The sequence below is a fragment of the Ochotona princeps genome, chromosome 7, assembly GCF_030435755.1.
Source record: "Ochotona princeps isolate mOchPri1 chromosome 7, mOchPri1.hap1, whole genome shotgun sequence".
Taxonomy (NCBI): Eukaryota; Metazoa; Chordata; class Mammalia; order Lagomorpha; family Ochotonidae; genus Ochotona; species Ochotona princeps.
Window position 1 is genome coordinate 48,479,222 of NC_080838.1, and position 19,588 is coordinate 48,498,809.

At 38.4% G+C, this 19,588-nt stretch overlaps 1 protein-coding gene across 1 annotated transcript in view; it reads right to left on the reverse strand.

The window, feature by feature from the left end:
- The window catches only part of METAP1 (methionyl aminopeptidase 1), a 31,419-nt gene extending 14,021 nt beyond the window's left edge, over window positions 1–17,398 (reverse strand). The window contains exons 1-6 of the mRNA XM_058667018.1: window positions 17,328–17,398; window positions 11,016–11,128; window positions 9,634–9,694; window positions 6,664–6,755; window positions 5,485–5,568; window positions 2,689–2,827 (exon numbers count right to left, since the gene is read on the reverse strand). Coding sequence (XP_058523001.1) covers window positions 2,689–2,827; window positions 5,485–5,568; window positions 6,664–6,755; window positions 9,634–9,694; window positions 11,016–11,090 — 451 coding nt within the window. The 5' untranslated portion in view covers window positions 11,091–11,128; window positions 17,328–17,398. The remainder of the gene's footprint in view (window positions 1–2,688; window positions 2,828–5,484; window positions 5,569–6,663; window positions 6,756–9,633; window positions 9,695–11,015; window positions 11,129–17,327) is intronic.
- Window positions 17,399–19,588: the final 2,190 nt, after the last annotated feature.

A 19,588-nucleotide genomic window follows, 5' to 3' on the forward strand; every position in this document is an offset into this window, starting at 1 on the left:
TTATCTTAGAGGTAATCTGTGACTACTTTGCCATGTGTGTGTTTTTCCTTTCTTCCTGCGTGTTCTATGAGGAAGATATTCTGACTTTGTAGATGAAACATGCTTGTGCTTTATTGTACAAGAAGTCTTATGTTTTTAAAGCAAATAAAGGTGTTTAAAAAAAAAAACCTTACATGATTTAAAAAAAAGCGTTTATCAAGATCTAAGGAATTTTACAAACAGCGCTCTAACTAAAGCAGTTAGCAGCACTATTGAGAACCACTGTCATAGCTATTTCTCCATCATTCACAGCATCACCAATCTGCTGCCTGTAACACTTGGCCTCATGCTTCATCCCTTGATCCACAAATCCTTTCAGTAACTTGATGACGAAGAGACGAATTTCATCAAAATGAGCTTTAAAATATCAACTAAAGGAGTTTTCTCCATCAATATTGTTTTATCATCACATGGAGGAATGTCTTTGCAGTTCCTTCCACATTTGCAGTTTCCCAAAGATTTTAAAACAGAGGTCTTACAGTAGCAGTAGTTAGTGGTGGTCAGGCGTGGAAATGGTGGGGAGACTAAAATGTACGTGAGAAATAAACTCAGTATTTTAATAAAGTAGAACTGTTACTCTTCTAAAATAAATAAATAAAACAGAGGTCTTAATTTAACCATTTCTACTCAGGAACAGAATATCTATGAAACTTTCAGCTTTTTTTCTTAAGGTCTTTTATATTGTTGACACTCTGCATATAAGAAAACTCACCTCTTTAAAGTCACTATATTTAAGAGAGAGAAAAAAAATGAAACACTACTTTGGGAGAGGAATTCGGTATAGCAGTTAACATGCCATTTGGGACACCCTTACCAGTGTTGAAGTACCTGGGTAATGTCCCAGTTTCCTGCTAATGGGTGCCACGGGAGGCAGCTGGTAACACCTCAAGTAGCTGGGGTGCTGCCACCCATGTGAGTGAGCCAAATCAAGTTCATGGATTTAAATTAGCCTAAGTCAAGCTATTGCAAGTTTGGAAACTGACAAATGGGAGATCTCATCCTTCTCTTTCTAAATAAATTAATTAAAATCACACTACTTTGGAGTCGGCCCCATGGTAAAATTGGCTAGAACTCTGTGTGCAGCATGGACATCCTGTTTGGGCACCAGTTTGTGTCCTGGATGCTTCTCTGTCTCTCTTTTTTAAAGATTTATTTAGTTCTATTGGAAAGGCAGATATACACACAGAGGAGGAGAGACAGAGAGGAAGATCTTTCGTCCAATGGTTCACTCCCCAAGCAGCTGCAACGGCTGGAGCTGAGCCAATCCAAAGCCAGGAGCCAGGAGCTCTTCCAGGTCTCCCACGCAGGTGCAGGGTTGCAGGGTCCCAATGCTATGGGCCATCCTCCACTGCTTTCCCAGGCCACAAGCAGGGAGCTGGATAGGAAGCGGGGCTGATGGGATTAGAACCGGCACCCATACGGGATCCCGGCGCATTCAGGGCAAGGACTTTAACCACTACACTATCGTGCTGGGCCCTCTGGATGCTTCTCTTCCAGTCCTGCTCCCTACATGTGGCCTTGGAAAACCACAGGGTAGCTAAAATCTTTGGGTTCAATTCTCCCAAGAGAACTGGAAGACACTCCTACTCTTTGATCAGCTCAACTCTGGCTGTTGCAGCCGTACAGGGAGTAAACCAGCAGGTGGAAGACCTATTTTTCTGTCTCTCCTTCTCTTTGTAACTCTGACTTTAAAATCTTAAAAAAACCCACACTACATTACTTCTGCATGTCACATCTTTCACCTGTTTATCTCATGAGATAATAACTACTAAAGAAAAACAGTAAAAGCATATTAAAGATGCAATTTATATTTATTGGAAAGGCATTTACAGAGAGACACAGAGAGATGCCTTCTATTTGCAGTTTCACTCCCCAAATGGTTGCAACAGCCAGAGCTGTGCCAATCCAAAGCCAGGAGCCAGGAACTTCTTCCACATCTCCTATGTAGGTGCAGGGGCCCAGGAACTTAGGCCATCTTCCTCTGCTTTCCCAGGCCATAAGCATGGAGTAAGACTGGAAGTGCAGTAGTTAGGACACAAACTTGTGCCAACATGGAACGCCAGCTCTTGCATAGGATTAGCCAGTTAAACCACTGCATCAGCCCCTAAAAGTATCTTAAAAGCAAGATATTCAGACGCTGACATTGTGACACAGTAGACTAAGCCACTGCCTGCAAGGCTGGCATCACACATAGGTGCCAGCTCAAGTTCCAGATGTTCTACTTCCCATCCAGTTCCGTGCTAATACACCTGGGAAAGTAGTGAAAGTGGGTCTAAGCACCTGGGTCCCTGTACCCATATGAGAGACATAAATTAAATTGCAACTTCCTGGCTTTGGCTGTCCAGCTCTGACTGTTGCAGCCATTTAGAGGAACAGCAGATGAAGGAGGCATATCTCCTTCCTCCTCCTCCCTCGCCACCCCCCACCCCCAGCCTTGTCTCTCCGATTTCTTACTCGTTTAAATCAATAAATAAGTTCTATAATCGGCACAAAACTTTAAAGGAGGTTTTTGTAGATTCTAGAAAGATGCTGAGTTTTAGACAAATAAGTGTAGCAAGCAAGTTCAGAAAACAGGCCATGCTCAGCCTCTATCTAACACCTTACTGTCTGCTTACTCATCACCATGAGTCATACGTACATATTTCTTACCATTAACAATATCACCTTCTTGCAAGGGCCGTCTGTCTGGAATTCCATGGCAGATGACTTCATTCACTGAGGTACAACAAGACTTTGGGAAGTTATAATAATTCAGGGGAGAAGGATAGCAATTTCTTGCAATGCAGGCCTAAAATGAATTAAAATGTAGAAAAGACAATTTTGAATGTGAAGAAAATATGTACCCAGTGATTCAGCTTTTAAAATTTGAAAACTTTTGGGCAGATGTTAAAAAAAAAAAGCATTTAATAGTTCATTTTAGAAACAGCCCTTGGGATCAGCACAGTGCTGTATCATATTAATCCTCTGTCTGGGTGCCAGCATTCCATGAGTGCCGACTGGTCTACTTCCGATCCATCTCTACACTTATGACCTAGGAAAGCAGCTGAGGATGGTCCAGGTCGTCAGCCCCTGCACCTACATGGGATACCAGAAAAAGCCTCCTGGTCCCCAGCTTCAGATCAGCTCGGCCCTTGCCATTGTGGCAATCTGGGGCGTGAACTAGCAGACTGCAGACTTCCCTGTCTCTCCTCTCTCTGCAAAATCTGCCATTCAGATAAAAATAAATAAATACAAAAAAGGAAAAAGTAGTACTATATATTGTTACCATAACAAGGCTGGTTCTGGTTGGATGCACTGATATACATGCCAGTTCATTGGTGATGAATTTTGAAATAAAATTTACATATTATTTGTACAAATTTTTACTATATGAAGAATTTATTTTAAAACAACTGCTGGAGGAGGATCCTGGGTCCTGGCTTCAGATCAGCGCAGCTCCAGCTGTTGTGGCCACTTGGGGAGTGAATCAACAGAAGGAAGATCTTTCTCTCTGTTTCTCCTCCTCTCCTCTCTGTGTATCTGACTTTCCAGTAAAAATAAAATAAATCTTTAAAAAAAGCACTACTATTTGTGAAAAAAAAATCTCCTTAAAGATACATATAAGGATATAATAAGCATTTTAATGTAATTGTAATCTCATGTAGAAAAATAAGCCAATATCCCTATGAATGCCAGTATAATTAACAAATGGCAAAGTACTTCCAGAGACATTTTAGTCATTACATTTAGTGGAATAACAAAGGAATGCTGAGAAAAAAACAGTCTAATTTCCACAACACAACTTATGATACTTAGATATTTCTACACTGAGGTAATCACAGCTTATATCACTTCTGTTTTCATACTGCCACACAGTCTTCAGGCTAACAATTTTTTAATGGTTGCATAAAGCACCATCTGTGAAATCTGCAATAATTTTACTAGCAATTCCACTTTTACTAGAAATCTAAATTAATTAAAAATTTTCTGAATTACAAAAAAAGAAAACACCAGTAACCACATGCCTGTGGCTGTTCCCTTCGAGAATTAATTCTGCATTTCTTATAGTAGTATAAACAGCTCAGAGCACAATCAATCAATCAACTAGTCTTTGCTGAACATGTCAACTCTATCACTCACTCAGAGGCTGTGCGACATGGGGCCAGCACTGTGGAGCAGGCAGGTTAAGCCACTACCTGCAATGCCGGCTTCCCATGTGGACATCAGTTTGAGTGCCAGTTTGTGTCCCAGTTGTTTCACTTCCAATCCAACTCCCTGCTAACATGCCTAGGAAAGCAACAGGAAATAGGCCAAGGATAAGCACTACCACCACCAATGCCAGAAAGCTGGAAGAAACTCCTGGCTTCGGCCTAACTCAGCCCCAGTTGTTGTGATCATCTGAAGAGTGAACTAGTGCATGAAGATCTCTGTCTCCTTCTCTCCCTCTCTCTCTGCGCTTCTTCCAAATAACGAGATAAATACTAAACAAAATTTAAAAGATTGCATAACATGGACAATTTAACTTCTCCTTTTCAGTTTCCTTATCTATAAAATTGGGATTATAACAGTACCTAAACTCAAGAGTTTATTGTTGATATTAAATGAGTTAATATAAAAATAACACTCAAAGTAGTACTTGGCCAATATGAAACACTCAAAATGCTAGTCCTGCATGCTGCACATTTCATAAAACATGAACAATACCTTAAAATTGTAATTCGTAAAATTTCGTAAAATGATTTATAATTATTTTTGCATCTTGAGACATATAATCACATTCTTTTCAAACGATCCTAATACATACTCCCAACAATAAACAAGACCATGAGAGCACTTGCATCATCTTTGCACATGCAATGAATACAGACATCGTGACAACACGAAATTGCCAGGTTTTATAGATCATATCTGATTACCAAAATAGGCTCAACTCATTTTGTAAAGGTGTATCTAGCTACCGTTCTTCCTTCATAAAGGATCTTTTCACATTAATATTTACTTTCCTCTCCCAGAGTCTATCAGCAATCTTTGCTTCTTCAAGAAAGTAACTCCTGCATTGCACATACTGCATGTGGACTACCTATGTGGTCTATTTAACAGCTTGCTAACCATGGATAATAAAGAGAACACTTGTTTCTTCAGAAGTCATATTCTTATTTTGGACTACTTGATGTATACATTGTCATGATTTATTTATACGTTGGAACTGATAAAATGAATTACTTTATAAATGCTCAACTGAAATGCTTAACAAACACAAGGTTCCAGAAACAAGATCTTTCAACCTCACCTCAGATCTTGCCACAAGCATTTAAAGACTGGAATATTTTCCATATTTGTAACAAAGCAAAAATCTGCTTTCCAAGTTACCTTAAACATTCAGAATTTAAATCTACTGAAGTTTTAGAAATCAAAAATATCTAATAGTGTGAATTTTCTTTTCCAAAGTAAAATGAAAGTTCTTACTAAGTGCACAGCGTGATCTATTTCCTCAGTAGTAACACCTGGCTTGATCATCCCTGCAGCAATGTCCAAAACTTCTCTAGCAAGCTGTAAAAGAAAACACATTCAGAAGAAAATGACAGAGAACCAGAAATCAGTACTTCTTAGACTCTGTGAAAGACTAGTAAAATAAATCTGTAATTATCTGTAAAAATTAAGCAAACTAGTAAGCAAGTTACTAAGTAAGGCACCCCAATTTATATGCAAAATAAATGTACATCCTAAGGAACCAACTGATAAAAGACTGAATCTTCTCATATTTCTGTACAGGATGGAAGCAGAAAAACAAAGTGAATTTCTTCCATGAATCACAGCAAGCAAATTACAAGAACACTAACTCTTTTAAATTAACAAAAACAGAAAAAATATCAAATCACTTTTAAACAAAGTGCTGCATAAAAAGCTTAAATTGCACATCTAGATAAAAACTACCAATTACTTTTCTTTTGAAAAGAATATAGATATGATCTTATCTGGCAATAGCTACTAGCGTAAACTTTAGATATTTTACAACAGGATCTTTAATAAAAGCCTTAAACTGTGTCCTGTAACTATGCATACACAAAGTAACAAAATATCACAAAAATCTGGTTCTTTTACAATTATATATATAAAGGGTAATACAAATGTCAACTAAATATACATCATCCACCAAAATTAAATATTTAAAAAACTATGGTGGCCCGGCATGGTAGCCTAGTGGCTAAAGACCTCGCCTTGCATCAACTGGAATTCAAAATGGGCGCCAGTTCGTGTCCCTGCTGCTCCACTTCCTTTCCATCCAGCTCCCTGTTGTTGCCTGGGAAAGCAGCAGAGAATGGCCCAAAGCCTTGGGACCCTGCACCTGCATGGAGACCTGGAAGAAGCACCTGGCTCCTGGCTCAGATTGGTTTATCACTGGTCATTGTAGCTACTTGGGGAGTGAACCAGTGGATGGAAGATCCTGCTCTCTGTGTATCTGACTTTCCAATAAAAATAAATAAAATCCTTAAAAAAAAAAAAAAACTATTGAAACAACTATGGCCTGTCAGCCTTATGACATTTCCATCAACCTTTATAAGCCAACAGGATCACTGACTGTGTCTGCCTCTACATCCATCCTTAAACATGCCCCCATCCTATAGGAAAAAAACTAATTCTTACCCTACACACAAGTCGCATCCCTTCTATATCTTCAGTTGAGAGCAATTTAATTTGAGAAGTGCCTTTAAGAGCCTGTTCAGATTCAGACATACCTGCAATACAAAATCAGTAAGCAAAACCAAAATTAACATCACATAGTATTCACCAGCAGAATTATAACCCAGATAACATAATAATCCAGTCTATCACACAATGATATTTCATCATTAGAGATTATCCAGGTAGCTTTTTTCAAAAAATATTCGACAAGAAAAGAAACTGACTATACAAGTTGAAAGAAGAATTCTAGAGAACATACTTCCTATCTGCTAGAAATCAGCCAGTATTTACAGAGCACACATTATCTGCCTCAGTATACTAACTCAGAGCATGATTGACATCTGAATAATGGCACACAATTTACAAGTTGATTTCATTATCACCATCTAATGAAGCATATACACCAACAAATGACATACCTATTTTTTGAAACAGAAATCCAAGTCAGTATTTTTTGAATTGCAATGTCACCATTTATAGACACTACTTTTTAAATAAATAAAGTATCATAAAGAATAAGAGTAAAAGTTGCTCTGAAATGTTTGTTGTTACACACTCATGTTATAAACCCATGTCTTACTTTGACATAGTCAAAGAAGTTTGAAAAATACTCCCCTAAGAATACTTATTAATGAAATTAGTTTAATTCAAAACTTGCATACATTTAAATGTAAGTCAGTAAAGCAATTATTTGGAAATATGACAAAATTAATATAAAAATCAAAAAATCTTTATAAAGTAACTGATAAAAGAATTTCAAATAAAATATCAACAAACACAAGGTCAAGATAGCTCAATTTAGCAAAACTACTCATCTAATTCATCACTGCCCTTAATTAAGAAAACAAAAGTAAGTGATCATCTGGAAACACTTCTGATAACACGGTCAGCTGCCACTTTGACGTGGCGGCACACTCTCAAGCCAAGGATCCGCGTTACAGGCTGCTTACAAGCAGCACTGCTTTTCGTAGTAACTATGATGACACCTGGCACTCTCCTGAGGAAAACAAGTTGTATGTTCTCTATCTACTCATAACAGATCACAAACTTTTATTATACACACAACAAAATCAAAATCATGCAAAAATACAAGAAAACATGGGAAATTATTTTTTGTGACCTCTGAACCAAAAAGGTTTTTCAAGGTCACAAGGCCAAACAAACATCTTTAAAACACTGTTAAACTTTACTACATAAAAAATGCTGAAGGTTATTTATGTAGTAACAAAATGTAAATGGTCAATTGAGAAAAAAAACTTTAGTGCATATATATAGTCTATTGTTCTTAATACAAAATGAACCTCTACAGATCAATACTGGGGGGTACTAATAATCTAACAGGGATAGAGAAGGCTACAGATAAAAATAATTCAAAAAAAAAGAAAAACTCCAAATGACTTTAAACATGACAATATACTGAAGAATGTGCATTAAAATAATAATTAAACACCTTCCTTTCATCTCAGATTAGCAAGGACTACTGTAAGCATGGCAACAGATTATGCTGTTTCCAACAGCAGCAGCAATTAGTAAAGTGTCCAAAATCTCTAGAAGCAAATCAAAACTGACCTAATTACTTCACTTTAGATTCACCAACAGACATACTCTCACAGGCAAACAAATGTAAATGAAAGAATAATTATTGCGAATTGATAAGACAGGAAATAATCTAACCATTCCATTAGTGAGTGGGAGCCAGCTTTAGTGATTTGAGAGACTCACACAATGGAATATTTCAGTCAACAAAAACAAAAAAAGAAATGGTGCTATATGGTTTTATATGGAATGTTTTCAAGATGTATAAAGAGACTATAGCAAAGGAAAAAGGTGTATATAACGTTTCTTTTGTAGTGAAATGTAGAAGACAAAGTTCAATGTGTGTACACATGATTTCTGTCTAGAAAGTTCTGCAACAACCTAGCAATAGCTGGTTCGCTAGTCTTAGGAGCAGGATTTGCCTTTCATTGCATGATATTTTATTCTATTACAATTTACCTTGTCTGTATTTTAAAATACAAACCAATGTATTTTATTAAAGAAAATTAGACAACAATGAAATACATATCAATAAAAGGTTATCATTCAGACTTCAATATTTTTTCCTTTAATGTACCTGAAATCATGCATTTTAAGTTTTAAAATTATAATCATAAGAAGCAGTTCTTCACTTACAGAACCAAACAAAGGCAGTTTACCAAAGCAGATTAAATCACATGAAGTTGCTGTTGTTCAACCATTTTGGACATGTAAACTCAAAGTATTTCACACAGTACTACATAAACTACACTGTGAGATCCTGAGGTAAGAAACTGTGCCAAAGTTGCTTATTACCTATCTTCTCTGGGTATCTCACTACCATATCTATAAAATGGAGAAGACAATAGAACCTATCTCAGCAATGTTGCAACTGTTAAATAGAGTAACACGTACAAAGAACTTAGCTCGGTGCCTGACACATAGTTAAGCAAAAATAAACACCGGTTACTATTAAAGCAGTATCAGCAGCAGCAGCAGGATCTTCGTCATTACTACCATTATCTAGGCTACTGTTAGTATCTCTATTATTGCTACAGTCCAAAATCTTTAGGTAGGCACTCACTCAGGCCTCTACAATCTGCTTTAACCTAACTACAAGCTTAGGCAGGATATCTTAAAAATCAAATCCAGACTTGCTTGTTTTAACTTAAACGCAGAGGATACTATAACCACACAAAATACAGTGTTATTTTGGAGTCTTTTAACAGCTAAATAAATAATGTTTCAGAACTGGGTAGATTTCAAAACGGCGAATCTATTCTCCTCAGTGTTCTAACATCACTTAAAAAACAAACATCATCACTTAAAGGGAACAAAGAATTTCAGTACTGAACCTTTTCTACAAGAAAAGGACTCCTCACAGCAGCCATCAAGTCAACACACAGCAGAGCTTACCTAGTGGATGATCGGCATAATCTGGTCTCTGAATATAACTTGGCACTGGCCTTGTTGGCATCTAAAAACATGAAAAAGGTAATTTATATTCTAATTACTGACAAACAAAACTCAAAAAAATACTAAAGTTCACTCAGCTTTTTAAATGACAAAAAAGTTGTAAGTGACATCTAAAATACTGTAAGACAAATCTGTTTCATTAAGCCTAAGCTTTATTTACCTTGTGCTACCCTTTTTTTAGTAAGTTAACAAAAAGAAAGACCATTAACGATTTAAGATTAGATACCTACCACAAAACTCACTCCTGTATTGGTTCAAACTGACAAACTAACAAAGTACCCAAAAGTAAACATATTATCAGTATGCCCAAAGTCACCCTTGCTGGGAGGCTGGCTTAAGGAATCCTTCTTAAGATGGTTGATATTTTTTCAAAATTTCCTTTAATTAAAAAGTTACCAAAAGAGAATTTAAATATTGAAGAATGCAAAGTGAAGTACAACATAAGAGAATTTCTATATTATAACTGAGTCCTCTGTAGCTGGATTTTCCACACTCAAACCCTGGATCTGCCCCTTATCATCATTGTGATCTGTGGCAAATAACTTAACCTCAGCCCAATTTCCTCATCTGTAAAACAGACTAATGTATCATGGGAGTTTAATCAACTAATATCAATAAAATGTATAATCTACATACAAAAAAGTGATAAAATAAGTAAAATAAAACTCTAAGTCCTATCTAAAGATCATGGAAAGGGACAGGAATTGCAGAAAAGCTATCCATATAAACTAAGGCAGGAATCAATACAAGTTTAAAATGTTTCAACAACGAAGGTCAGTTGGTGTCGTGGGTTAAGGTGCTTCCTAGGAGGCCTGCATCCCATATCAGAGGGCCTTTCTTCCTGACTGCAGCTACTTGGTAAGGCACACCCTCAAAGTGGTGAGTCAAGTTCCTTCTGGGGGACTTATACTTAGTTCTGGCTTACGCTTATACAGCTATTGTGGCCATTAGGGGAGTGAACCAGCAGGATTGGAGAATCTGCTTCTCGGCCTTTCATATAAATGCAGTCAATTTCAAAGAAAAAAATTTCAACAGAGAAGTAATATACATGACCATCATGCCAGCCAGAATTATCTACATGACTATATAACACTACTTTAAAATCTAAAAAGTTTTAATCCCTTCATCTAAAATTTCTCCCACTTTTCCCAAGATTGCCAACTGTCCCTACTGACTCCCAAACATTGTCCCACAAGAGCTAAAGAGCTAGAATGCAAGTCCTTCTGCAAATTCTATCCTGATCGGCTGATTCACTACCATAGGAATAAAAATTATAGCTACCCTTTAAATGAATGCTCAATTTTGTTACCTTATTTACTCACCAGAGGATAGTGTGGTCTGAGTTTACCAGTATATCGGTAACCTGCCCATGGATCAGTGTTAATATCACCCTCCATAGACCAGGAAGACACTTCTCGTTTCGCTTTTTCATCCTCTGGGAGTTGAGTAGACAGCAGCAACCAGAAGGCAGAAAAAGAGAAAGGAATGCTTCAATGATTAAGCAACTGGATGTAGCACACTTTGATTAGCACATGTTTTAAAAACCAACCCCAAGAATACATACACACAAATCCAACACATGTCCACTGTGAGGCGAACGTGATAACCACTACATTACGGAAACGGAGCTAACACATGTACACTGTAAATCATCAAAGCTATTACTTTTCCATTACAGTCACTAGTTTTGCAACTCCTTTTAGAAGACTGAAATGCTTTAAAGTTTTTACAAAATGTCAAATGGGAACAGATCTTACAACTGCTTTTCTCAAGTAAACACTAAACATTTTCTCTCTACAATGTCATTTTTTTTTATTTATTATAAAGTCAGATATACAGAGAGGAGGAGAGACAGAGAGAAAAATCTTCCGTCCGATGATTCACTCCCCAAGTGAGCCGCAACGGGCCGGTGCGCGCCGATCCGATGCCGGGAACCAGGAACCTCTTCCAGGTCTCCCAGGTGGGTGCAGGGTCCTCGACTGCTTTCCCAGGCCACAAGCAAGGAGCTGGATGGGAAGTGGAGCTGCCGGGATTAGAACCGGCGCCCATATGGGATCCAGGGCGCTCAAGGCGAGGAGTTTAGCCACTAGGCCACGCCGCCGGGCCCTACAATGTCAATTTTTAAGGTCATTTTAAAAATAGGATTTGTAAGTTAGCAAAATCTTCTCAACTGAGACAAGACATTAAGAGTGAATTCTATTAAATTAATTAATTCTATTAAACTATTTAAAATACAAAATGGAGAGACAGATGGCATAATGTAAAAAACTAGTCTGACTTATCCTTATTCTGAAGTGAAAATGACAAGAATGCCTGCTTCAATTCATACTCTTGCATATCACGGGGTCAACTATGGGGTCAAAGAACTTTTTTTTTTAATAGTATGGTACAATTCCATAGGGTCTGGGATTTCTCCCCATCCCCAAATTCCCACCTCCGACTGATTTACCCCATGTTACCACAACAGTAAAGTCCTTCCTAAGGAGTCATAAGTCCATCAGTCTGTTATTAAGCTGTGCCCCAACACTGCTGGTACAGACAATGTCAGATAGTCTAGCATCCCATTTTCTATAATTTCCAATATTTTCATTGAGAGTCTATCTTTGATTTTGAAGTAAGGATGCACATGGCATTGTATCGTCACATCTGGATATGGAAGTCTCTTCTATGCATCACTGTACATTCCCTTAAATGAGAAGTCATGAAACAAAGTTAGCAACAGGGATGAAGATAAAACAAAAAACAAAACAAAAAAATTACAGCACCATGGAGTCAAAAAAAATCGTGCCACTGCAAAATCAATGCATGGATAACAAAAAGATGATGCCACCGTGCAATCCATGAGTTAGTGATGAATTCAACAAGAGAAAAGAAACTGGAAGAAATGAAAATGAAATAAAAAACATCAAAAGACAGGGGATACAATAAAAACACTATGGAAAGGATTATTGAACATAATTTGCACGATGGCTTCCTTGTATTAGAGAGAACATGGTACTTATCCTTTTGGGATTGACTTATTTCATTGAGCATGATGGTCCTTAGTTTGGATCATCTAGTTGCAAATGGAATAATTTCATTCTTTTTAAAGGCTGAGTAATATTCCATGGAGTAGATGTATCACAGTTTCTTTAACCATTTCTCTTTGGATGGGCATCTGGATTGTTTCCATGTCTTTGCTATTGCAGTTTGTGCTGCTGTAAATATAGGATTACAGATCCCCTTCCCATAGGCAGTTCTTATTTCCTTTGGGTATATACCTAAGAAGGGGATAGCTGGGTCATTTGGCAGGTTTATTTACAATTCTCTAAGCATTCTCCATACTGATTTCCATAGCAGTTGTACTAGCCTGCACTCCCACCAGCAGTGAAGAAGGGTACCTTTCTCCCCACATCCACGCCAACAGGTGTTGTTGAGTTCTGAATGTAGGCCAATCTCACTGAAGTTAGGTGGTACCTCAACGTGGTTTTCATTTGTATCTCCCTAACAGCTAGAGAACCTGAGTATCTTGCGGTGTCTGTTAGCCATCTGAATCAGTTCTTTTCAAAATGTCTGTTCATTTCCTTTGCTGGGTCAAAGCACTTAAGGTAACAATTGACAAGCACACAAATACCAATCTATTCATTCACACTACTCTAGAAAAGAACACATTTTTGATCCTCAGGAACAACTTTCCCTTGAAATGTAGGACAGAAGAGCAATGAAGACACAGGGTTTCTGCCTCAGTACACCCTTGGGGAGTGAGCCGCGAAAAGGCAAAGATGTAAGACCATCCAGAACTTTCTGTTGATCTGCATTCCTATCCTTCCACAATCTATTTTCAAGAGAATTCAAGATTATGAACAATAATTTAAAATGAAGCAAGCCTACAGAAGTAAGCTGAAATTTCACAAGTTCTGTACTCAAACCTAGGTATGATTTACTTACAGAAATGTACACTTGAAAACAAAGTTATGTAACATTTTAAGGCTAAATTTGATCTGAGCCTTAAATACTAGAGACATAATAGATTTATAATCTAAGCTGAGCTAAGACTGGTAGTAAATTGTATAATTTTTTAGAAACGTGAACAGGCAGGACACTGTAAATAAACACTAGTAGGTAGTCTTTAAAACAGGTAATGCCTGATACTTACAAGAACTTGTCCAAAACTTAGTAATATACAGGCTGCCTATGCAAATGGCACAAAATGAATACTTTGATGGGGACAGGATTTTCTGATCAAATTCTTATAAAAATAATAATGCAACGGTTAATGGGTACTTATATTCACTTTACATGAATTTGTTTATTTAGTTTGCTTATTTAGTCCATACAATAAGCCTATGATTTCAATAACCTGGTGTTTATGTTTAAAGGGTAAGTAAACAGGGGCAGCAGTGTAGGACAGTACAGAAGTCCCAGTTGGGATCCTGCCAGGCACCAAGTATCCCCAGAGTTCCAAAATCCTGGTTTTGGCCTGGTCCATTCATAGCATTTGGGAAGTAAAACAACACATCAAAGATGGATCTTTATCTGTCTCTTTATGTCTCTCTCTATGCATTTAGAATAAAATTAAAATTACATAAATACAAATTAAGAAAGGAACAATCCATGATTGTAGTTTAGGGGAACCAGTTGGGAGCACAGCAATAGAAGATAAAGTATTAGTTGGAGCTTTTAAAAACATAGTATACCTATATCAAGTTTTTGGCTACTCAAACAAGGTCACACTCTTCTCCCATTTACTTTGGACAAGTTAGAGAAAGAAACACAATAAAATCAGTGATACACTTAGAGAGTGTAGAATAATCTTGAGATGTGCAGTGCTACAACTTCCACAGATCAGACTAAGGGTGCACACTCTGTCAGAAGCCACAATGTAGGAAACATGCACCCAAGTACTACTATACATGCTCTCACTTCATGGCCTGACAATCAGACTGGTTGTTCTTGCTGTAAGACATAGAAATACTCCATCAAGGTCATTTACTTTATTCACAATTAAGCATTTCCTGCAGTCTGAAGAAAAAATCAAGCTCTTGCAATCAAGAAAATTCCATGTTTCACATGTAGACTCTATTAAACGTTTAAAAATGAAATAATAGGGCTCAGCTCTGTGGCCTAGTGGCTAAGTCCTTGCCTTGAATGCCAGGATCCCATATGGGAGCCAGTTCTAATCCTGGCAGCTCCACTTCCCATCCAGCTCCCTGCTCATGGCCTGGGAAAACAGTCGAGGATGGCCTAAAGCCTTGGGACCCTGTACCCTCCTGGGAGACCAGCAAGAGCTCCTGGTTCTTTGCTCCAGATCAGCACAGCTTCAGCCTGGCGCAACTCCAGCCATTGCGGTCTCTTGGGGAGTGAATCATTGGAAGGAAGATCTTCCTTTCTGTCTCTCCTCCATTCTCTGTATATTTGACTTTGCAATAAAAATAAATCTTTTAAAAAATGAAATAATACCAAATGTCATATTCTCTCCTAAAATATTAGAGAAAAAAACTTTCTCGTCTTAATTTATGAAACCAGAATTGCTCCAACAACAAAATTAGGCAAACACATTAACAGCCTATTATACGTCAATATGCCAAATTAAAATCAGGCAGCCTTAGTCAGAAACCAGCATACTACACTTTAAACAAAACCCAGAGTCTATATATTCTGTTTAGAAGAACTGCTTGATCTATTCTCACCAGCATTTATAAGAATCAAAACACTATCTTTAAAAAATTTTTTTTCATTTTTTTGATGTTTACACAGTTGAAAGAGATGCATATTCATGTGGACAACAGATTAGGGTGGGGAGGGTCAAGGAATGGGGGAAAAGTGGATGAGACCATTGCCTCCAATCTCCTTTTAAGATACCCTAGACCCTTAACTCAATCTTTTCCCCTAATATGATTCTTGATACTTTTCTTGCTTTTGAGCTCATCCTTCTCCACACTATTCCCTTCTCTAAGTCTGTCACCCACAGTAGTGTACTGGGGTCAACTTGCTTAGGTTGGGAAAGGTACAGAGCTGGTCAATTGAGGGCTACCTGTATCCAAAATGCCCCAAAGGGATAAAGAATCATAGGTTCAGCCAGTCATGAAAATTAGTTCCCCCAATCCAACAGGGCACCATGTAAAGGATGGCACTGCACTAAACAGAGGTGGAGATGAAATTCAAGCAGCCAAGACCAATACTGCATGTCCATTTCACACAGGGAACACCTGCTATTCAGTTCTTTTGTAATATAGGCCAAAATGAAATAGCTCTGTACTTAGAAATCTAGTGTTGAAGACCCAGGTACACTGCAATGAATTGGCAAACCTGGAGGTCAAGACAGAACCTAAGCTCCCTTACTTACTGTGTAACCTTGATCTTTTGTATTTTGCTGCTCTGCAAAATATCTAACACATTAAAAATATAACATGTAATGGATGTATTAATAACATTAATTGATATTATTTAAACTTTTGTCTACGTTTTATTTGTGGTAACAAATCAGAATCAACAACAAGTCTTTTTGTACTTGATAAGTCTCATTCATTCACATCATTTTCATCTGACTAAATCTCCTCTCTGAACAGCCTATATTATCATTAGACACAAAGTTACTTTATCCAAGCAAAGAAGGTATTTGTGTATCTTTAAAATTTTTTTTTTATTTCCATGTCCTTCAAATGGCAATTTAACTGACCTCAATTACATATGCCTTGGTAAAAGAATTTATCAAAGCTCATTAAATCAGTTCCTAAAAATGCACAAGTAGATGAGCAAAACATACGAGTATCAGTAAACTGCTGATATCAGTAAGCTGCATGAGTATCAGTAAGCTGCAACAAAAATCTTACACTAAGAAACATGTACTGCCAGTCAAGCCTTCAGTCAACAGGAATGCCCTTTGTCTATTCCCATGTACTGTGACCAGCTATCAGGCTGCCACAGCCAATTATCATGGTACGAGTTCATGCAGGAGCAGCTGAAGCAGAAAGATTAGTTACATCACAGCTGTATGAGTAAGACTGACAGCAGTAGCTAAGCAACAGCCAACTGTTTCACTTTATAGACATACATGAAGTAAACTCAAAAAACAAAACTAACCATTAGACTATGGGTAACATTAAAACACGAAATAACAAGCTACAATCGTCACTCAGCATTTGCAGGGGACTGGCTCCCAGAACTGACCCCCAGCCTACAATCAGAAATGAAACTCTTAGTCAAAGAGCCTTGCATAAAACATTCAGTGCAGACATTTTTAATAAATATTTCAAAACACAGATGAGAAACCCACAAATATGGAAGGCTGGCTGGAATATAATGTTGAGTAGAAAAAAACAATGCGAATTGAAACTAGATAAAAAAAGTGAAGCCAAATAGTTAGTATGTCTCCTGCCTGCAATGTACAAACACTTCTAGAAAAGACAATAGAATGCCAAGAGAGCAGAGCTGTGTTAAGATTGTCCAAGCAAGATTCAAGAATCTTAGCAGTTAACTCATGTTTTCAAGTCAAACATGTGAATAAAGACTAAGAAAGATATTACTCAGGCACATTTTGTTTTCATGAGTATCTACCATACCACAAAAAGTCATTATATAGCTTCAGTACATTTCAATACACATTTACAAACAGTAGAACTATCCAAATAGTAAAGATACATGGTCCCACTTACTTGCTTTCTTATGTAGTAACTTGTGAGTAGCCCAGCTTCCTTTAAAACATTCCTAGAAGATCAAATAAGTAATTAACATCAGGCCTTCCTTAGTTAAAAACATTTTTAAGCAATACAAGATACAGCCACTGCAAACTTTATTTGCAAAAACTAAAGCCTCTGACTCCACAAATCAACCAGGGAAAGTTCAAAAAATAGTACTTACTCAAAATTTCACTTCAAAAAGCAATCTAAAATTTCTTTAAAATAACAAAAAGCATTACACTATGTTAAACAGCAGCTATAGTTATATTTCAATTATGTTACCAAATTAATTTGAAATATTTCAGAACAGTTAATCAATCATAAACATGAAAAAATAACAAGGAAATATTTGCAGATTTTTCCATTATTTATGGGAATGAGACTTCCACACTCAGTTACACATATACGAAAGCACCCATCTGAATATCATATTCAGTATGGGAGATATAAACTCTGATGGAAGGGACTAGTTTTATAGTTAACTACAGCTACCCAGAGCCAGTTAAGGCCTGGCACATCACAGGGTTCCGGTAACTTATTAACCAACAGGACAGAATAGAGAGCAACTGTTTGGCCTGGTGGTTAAGACACTTTCACACCATATCCAAGTGCCTGGGTTCAATTCCCAGCTCCAGCTACTCACCAATGAAGTATACGAGGCAGTACTAATGGCTCAAAAAACATCTACTTGAAAACCTAGATTGTGCCCCAGCTTTTGGTGTTCTTGTCTTACCTCTATCTAAACAAAAATTAATGGTCAAGAAAAAAATTAACTAAAAAGATCAGATTTCTCATTCTCATTTGTGAAAATATTTATGTAATATTTTGAGACCCCAGTAACAAGTTGGGGAACTAAATTCAAATAATAAATCAGGAAATAATTCACCCAGTGATTTTAAGTTTTTATTTTTATATGGTTTCCTTTATAAAGTTTAAAGATACTCAAATGTATGATTAGAAATACTAAAAAATTCACAAATGCCTACCAGTTGTGTACCACTGAACACACTGAAAAAGTAAAGCATGGACAAGAGAAAAGTTAAGAAAAATAAATGGGAGAGAGGCGAGCCGAGGGCTGCGGGAGAGGACGTCTAGCTCGGATCCCGAACCCAGTCCGCCATGTGCCCATGGCTCATGGCGGGCTGGGCCCGGACATGCCTGGGTGCAGGGCCTGCTTCCTTCTGGGGTGAGTACGCCGAGGGGGGAGGCCTCCGTGACTGGGCATGTCCGGGGCCCACCCACCACCCCCATTGGGTGGTGAACGGGATTGGGGAGGGGCGCAACCTTGGGCCTGCAGGATTTAACCTCTGGCTGCCAGAGGCGAGCCGAGGGCTGCGGGAGAGGACGTCTAGCTCGGATCCCGAACCCAGTCCGCCATGTGCCCATGGCTCATGGCGGGCTGGGCCCGGGCGGGGAGCTCTGGGGTATTGAACGTCTGAATCGCTGCTGAGATAGCTCTGGAGTGACCCCACTGTTTCTGGGATCTGAGTCAATCCTAAAGATTCCCAATGCCAGTAACTCTTCCTTTGAAGAACTTCCAATCCCTTAATAATGCTGAGCTTTGAACACCTATGAAGTAAAAGATAAGCTCCGGCTTGTCTAGCAGGCTGGCACCTAATGGTCCTCGGAGCAACCACATGCAGCTGCGTGATTTACGGCTAGGAACGGTCCCAATCTGGGATGCCACAGCTGGGATGAGGTTCCCACCAAGGGGTGTATGTGCTGGAATGGGGGCTGCGTTCTATCTAGGAAACAGCTGCAGTCACCCGAGGCACTAGTGTGGGCTGGGATTGGATGCACCAGGCTGGTTCAGATCCCAGCACCATCTGGTGTTATGGAGAACCAGGGTAGATGTGGGACTGACTAGGCTGGGTCTCACTCCTCTTCTGAGCCATGCGTGAGCTGTATGTGGGTATGGACGAGCCATGGCCGGGCTGAAACATCCAACAACAAGAGTCAGAATGGGGTGAAAGCCAGCCAGGAAAAGCCACTGTTCCTGCTAGGACAGGAGGTGAACTGAGTAGGGTTGGCTCAAGAACCCCCTGGCAAGCGCAAAATCTGGCATTGGGAGGGGTTCTGATGGAGGAGCCTGGGCAACTCCTCTGGCAGGACACAGTCCCTGCAGGTAAGCGCAAGAAGCATGATTGGAAACAGCCCAGAATAGGCCATGGAAAGTTTCCCACTGGCATGCATTCAGCATGGGTCAGGAGCAGACCAGGCTGAATCAGTTCATGTCA